At 35.5% G+C, this 6000-nt stretch overlaps 1 protein-coding gene across 1 annotated transcript; it reads left to right on the forward strand.

The window, feature by feature from the left end:
* The first annotated feature begins 141 nt into the window (after positions 1-141).
* Positions 142-2322, forward strand: Csnk2a2ip (casein kinase 2 subunit alpha' interacting protein). Its single transcript, XM_027929357.2, has one exon. It carries the CDS (start codon positions 142-144, stop codon positions 2320-2322), a length of 2181 nt encoding a protein of 726 aa, XP_027785158.2.
* Positions 2323-6000: the final 3678 nt, after the last annotated feature.

Below are 6000 nucleotides of genomic sequence, written 5' to 3' on the forward strand. Positions count from 1 at the left end.
GATAGAAGTTAGAAACTACTAAATAGTATTTATTTAAAAATGTCCATTGCCAATGGGATCTGGCTTAAAAGACTCTAACAGCTACTAAAACATCCCCATACATAGGAACTGGTTTTAAAAAGAACACCACCACCGTACAAGATGTTGCCATTAGCATGTTATGATCAAAATTTTGTGCCATTAGGCCAGTCTTACCAACAGACCAAAGCCCATTCATTAAGACAAAAGTTCATTGCTGAAAAACTAAATCAACATAAAAACCAACCTGTGGTCAAAGTACAATCCCATAGCAAAAACATTGTAGCACCTTCGTTAAGCTCTAACAAGATGGTCCAAAGCTGCTCAATATTGCCTTCTCAAGTGCCCAAATCTCAAGTGACACTTTCACAGAGCTTCCCTATCAGGGCTATGAAGTCATCATTATCTGACTCTAAATATCCAGGCACACCTTCACCAGACCTCTATCGCAGATCATCGCATCCCATTTCAACAGACATAAATTTACCTTTGTTGCATCCCAAACCTGCGACTATATCTTCATCTGACTTCAACAAGACAGCATCATCACTGGAGGCCAATCAAACAGCCTTAAGCTCAAAATTACCCCTCTCCAAACCTTCATCTTCAAGCCTAGACATTTGCTGTACATCACCTTCCCTGAAGTCTAATCAAAGAGTCCCAATTTCATCATTTTCTGCTCTCCAACACCAAGAAGCACCTTCCCTAAAAATCATCTATACATCACCTTCTTTAGGACTAAACCAAAGATGCCTTGGCTCAACATCACTTCAATCAAAATCTCAGAAAACAACTTCATTGGACTGCCTTTGGACATCTTTAATGGAACGAAATCAAAGATCATTGAGCTCACCATCACTCAAAACCAAATCTGAAACACTTAACTACCTTCCGACATCACCTTTTTTTCAGTCAAAGCAAATGACTCTGAGTTCACCATTACCTACTTCCAGATCTCAGAAAACATCTGTATTGAACTTCAGTTCCAATCCTCTGAGTTTACCTTTGTCCCATTTAAAATTAAGGCATCCACATTCTTTCCACCAGTCTCAGAGTTTTCCATTGTTTCAGTCCAAGTCTCAGACGGTATTTACCTTTGACCGCAACTTTCAGACCTTCAGCACACCAGTTTGTCACTCCAAGTCTCAGAATGGCACTTCACAAAGTGACAAATACAAAGCCACAGAACTACCATCATCCCATCATTTGAAACCAAATGTCATAGGCATATCACCATCAAGCACCAAACATGGCCTCAGGAACATATCTACAGTAAGTTCCAGACTATCCAGTAAAAGCAGCTTCAGTTTTAGTACAAAGAAAGAATCAGATAAAGAAATTCCCTGGACTTTAGATTGTAGTAATCCCTGCATTGTTAAAGGTGGAACAGTCCCTGAGCAAGTGTTAAATAAGATCGTGAATTCTATCTCCAAGACCAGAATCCAGAAGGATCTCTCTAGGCAAATTCTTTTTCGAAGAATGAGGGGAAAGCCAAATCCTCGGCCTGGTCCCCGCCTTTCAACAATGTATACGGTTTGTTTGGTTTGTGCTTCCTGCATAAAGTCTCAATGTAGACATATTTCAGGAAAGAGAGATCCTCGCTCTGCAACACTTTTTGCCATACCAGCACCTGAGGCCAATTTTGAGGGGAAAATAAAGGTGAAATTAGTTCTCATCCTCTGCCTGCCAGAGAATTCTTGTGTTTCATTACCTCTGAAAGAAAATCAGCCTGATGAAGTCTCTGATGACAGTACTGAAGAAATGAAGAAGATATCACATATTTTACCCTCTTCTGAATCAAATATCATCCAAGGGCTCAATATGAAGAAAACGTGGTTGACATGCCCTGAGAAGAAAGTCACAAGTCAGCAGCCCCAAGCTATTGACTGGCTACTTTATGTTAAAAAAAACAGTAGTTCTCTGCTACAATCCGAGAACCCAAACCCTTCTACTTCTTCCTTCTCCTCTTCCTCCTCCTCCTCTGCCTCCTCTTCTCCATCCTCTTCCTCTTCCTCTTTTGCCTTACCCTCCTTATTCCCTTCTTTAAAAGACTCTGCTCCATCTGCCCTCTCAGGCTGTGTAGTCACCAAGGTCCTTAGCTACCACCGGTTGCCTCCAGGGGTCTCCTGGCTTGAGTTTATATGCAATAAAGATCACCAACCACTTCCTGAAAGATCAAATAAAAGTCAGTCACCACCTCCCAAAACAAAGTCTGTGAGGAATCCCACCATCAGAAAAGCGACAAAGGGATCAAATGCACTGCTCAAATTTTTCCAAAGCATCCAAACAAAAAATCCTGATTAAATTTAACTTTCTGTCTCTTTGAAAGCAATGATCTCTTAGTTCTTTGAGATTAATGTTTGATTTCCTATCATGCTTATTAATTTTCTCAGTAAAAAGTAACTATGACTGTGTATTTTAGCTGATGATGTACCTATGTAAGGAGAACTATTTTAAGTGTACTTGCTAGCTAAATAATAGACTATGATCTCCTAGAAGTTAAAAACAAAATCCTGTATTTTTAACTGTCTGCCTCATAGTGGCTACTATATAATTTTTATTAAATAAATTTACCATAGTTTGCCAAATAACAAAAATACATCATCCATGTGGCTTTTGACAGTGTCTAATTCATTATCCTCCTTCCTTACAAGATATAATAATGACAGTATTCTCAAGTCAATTTATGCTCATTGTTTCCCTATCTCTAAAGAAAATTCTGATCATGTTCAATGGGTGAAAAAAATATAGAGAGGAACCCTTTCTGTCTTGTATTCCTAGAAAAATATTATTCTATCTCAATATCACACACACTGAGATCTAATAAGTTATGCAAATTTAGCAAACCAGAATTAGAAATAGCAAGTACAAATAAGCCTACTTCATGATGTTTATGACAATATTTCAGTTATGGAGCCTTAAGTCACCTTATGATCACCTCTATTTATACAGCCAAATGGGTTAATAAAAGTTTGTTTAAAAATACTTTTGTTCCTCTGGATAGTGGGAAGAGAAGGAAGTTATTGTTACACTCATCTTAAGTGATCATCTCTGTCCCTAGGATATAGAATTAGAGTGTTCTTATTTATACCAATGACTCCATCCTCCTTGTCCACCCCATATCTTTTCTGATCATTAGGACACATACTCAACATTTCCAGTTGGAACACACTGTAGTATCTCAAACTCAACATGGCCAAGGCAGAATTCATAAGTTTTACTTTTTACCATTTATGTCTTTACCTCTGCAGTCATTTGCCTTATTCATTTCTTATTATAGTGGATGTCCCTCTATCCACTGTAGTGTCAGGGGTGACTCTTTGTTTCATTGCCTGCCCCTCTCCAAGTCCATGAATTCCATAGCTTTATTATTATTGTAATCCAACCTTCCTCTTCATCCCCATTGTTACTCTCCTAGTTGTGATCACAGGCATCTGTCATCTGATTATAGAAATACCTTGTAAGCAAGCAATTAAGCATTTTTTCCTTTTGAATATATTTCTGAGACATAAATTTGATGTTAATCCACTGCTTATAATCCTGGTTTTCTGGATAAATTCCAAGATTCCCTTTATGACTGAAGTATGATCACCTGTCAACACTGTTTCTTACCCTTCTCCAATCTCCTGGTGCTTCAGCCAGACTGATTTTTTTGTTTTACAATACACAGATTTTACAATGTCTCTCCTACGTTTTAAACCAACAATTCTGCCATACAGGAAGATCTTCCTATTTTTGCATATTTACCCTGGCTCATCTTGTCATATTCTGGGAAGCTGCTTTTCTGGTTTGCTTACAAAGGTATTACTTGACCTTCCTATTGTCATAAACCTATGTTCACTTATTGTACAGTTCTTAATCATATTATATTGCAACCATTATCTGTTTTCACTTACTAGACTGAAAACTTTGGTTCAGTACTTTATCCTTATTATTTGACCTTGTCTTTGGAATTGACTGAGTACCTTAAAATACTGATGTTGAGTTAATGCTATTGAAACTCTTCATTTAAAAAAAATGTTCTGAAATAACAGTTTCATTGGTCTGCATTTCCCCATAAGATTAATACTGAGTTGCTATTTGTATATTTTATCTTAGTAAGGACTTATATAAACATGGTGCTTTGACGTGATCATCTTTTTCTTATTGAGTATGTTAAAATAGTTTATAATATTTCAGTATTAAATATGTGTACTGATATAAACTTGATTTGTGATAACAAAGAAAAAAATGATACATGTGATAATGTGTTCAAGGCCATCTGCAAACTGTTTAGAAAACATGTATTGTATTCATCTTAAATTTTTTTTTCTAGTAATATGCATCACTTTTTTTTGCATTTACTCATTTATGGTCTTCTATACTAGACTAAATTTTATGAGCTGAGGTTCTTTGTTTATGTATTTTTATTAATTTCTCAAAACCTAGTGGAACCTGAAACACTTATGTACTTAATAAATATTAAATCAAACTGAGTTGTTCAACTGGTTTCTATTTATTGATGTAAGTTGCATGTTAAATTTCCATTTTTAACTTCTTTTATAAACTTTATGCTTCCTTGTAGTATCTTTTCACTCCTTTATTTTTTGAATTATTATTTAAGTGCTTTCAACTTCTACATTATATTGGAAGTTCTTTATATTGCCCTGATATCTACAGTGTCTACTTTTAAGAGTATTTTCAAAATAATTCTTTAACTTACATTTTTTTTCTGTTTTTAATTTTTAAATAAAACTTTGTGAAGTCTGTAGAGGGAAAGCATCTATACAAGCAACACATATCTAGCTCTTTTTCTTGTAGTTTCCATTGAGTTAATAAAATTCCAAAATAAGGAGCACTTTTTTTTTTATTGTGGGAATCTTCAAATCCTCGAAAGTACAGGGAATGGTAATGAACACGTACTTTTAGTTCTCAGTTTTTATGATTTTAAATATTTTGCCAATATTATTTTCATATATCTCTACACATGTACACTTCAGTTTTTTTTTTTTTTTTTTCTGGGTTAGTTGAAAGCTAACCTGACAATGTTTCATTTATGCATTAAATACCTTGGCATGTATTTTTAACATTTAAGGATTTTTTTCTCTACAAAATCACAGTGCTATTATCATATATAATGAAAGCATCAATAATCTCAGGAGCATTTTAAAAGTAGAATTCTGGAAAAACAAAGTCAAACGAATAAGTAATATAGAGATCCAAGCACTATAGTTAGAGGTTTGGGAAGATGCTTTTGCAAACCAGTGCCCAGTGCAGCTTCCTCCCACACATATCTGAAATTAAATTTACTTTCTTACCTCCCAAATGTACTCCCTAGTTCAGTTAACGATATCCACATGCTTCCAGCAGCTTACACCAGAGACCCAGGTTCCTCCTAGGGTCTTCTCTCTCTCTCCCCCTTTGCTCTTACCACTCCTTTTAATGTGTTTGATTTTGTTTATCATGATAAGGACTTTTAACATGAAATCTACCCTCTTAACAAAATTTTAAGTGTACATTACTTTTTAAAATTAGAGCTTTATAGTTATTTATAGTAGTTGGGTTCATCCTAACAAACTCATGGGTGTATATACTTCAGTTCTGTTCATGATAACCCACCCTTTTCCCTCCTGTCCTCCATCTCCTCCATTCTTTCCTCTACTCTACTAGGTTTCCTTTGGCTTGTCTATTCATTTATATTTGATTGGGTCTTTCTATCCATGCATAAAGGTGAAGTTTCCTGTCATATATTTGTATAAGCATATAGCATGATTTTTGGTATATTTTTATTTGTTCTTTTTTAGTTATACATGACAGTGGAGTGTATTTTGACATATACATATGTGGAGTAACTTCCCATTCTTGTGGTTGTACATGATGTGGAGCAATGGTCATGTGTTCATACATGAACATAGGAAATTTATGTCCGATTCATTCTATAGTCTTTCCCATTCTCATCCCTGCTCCCTTCCCACTGTTCTCCAGTCCAAATAAGTGAACCTC

Source organism: Marmota flaviventris, chromosome 8 (assembly GCF_047511675.1).
Source record: "Marmota flaviventris isolate mMarFla1 chromosome 8, mMarFla1.hap1, whole genome shotgun sequence".
In the NCBI taxonomy this organism is placed as follows: domain Eukaryota; kingdom Metazoa; phylum Chordata; class Mammalia; order Rodentia; family Sciuridae; genus Marmota; species Marmota flaviventris.

Coding starts and splice junctions, on each gene's coding strand:
- Csnk2a2ip (XM_027929357.2), top strand. CDS start 142: ATGTTGCCATTAGCATGTTATGATCAAAATTTTGTGCCATTAGGCCAG.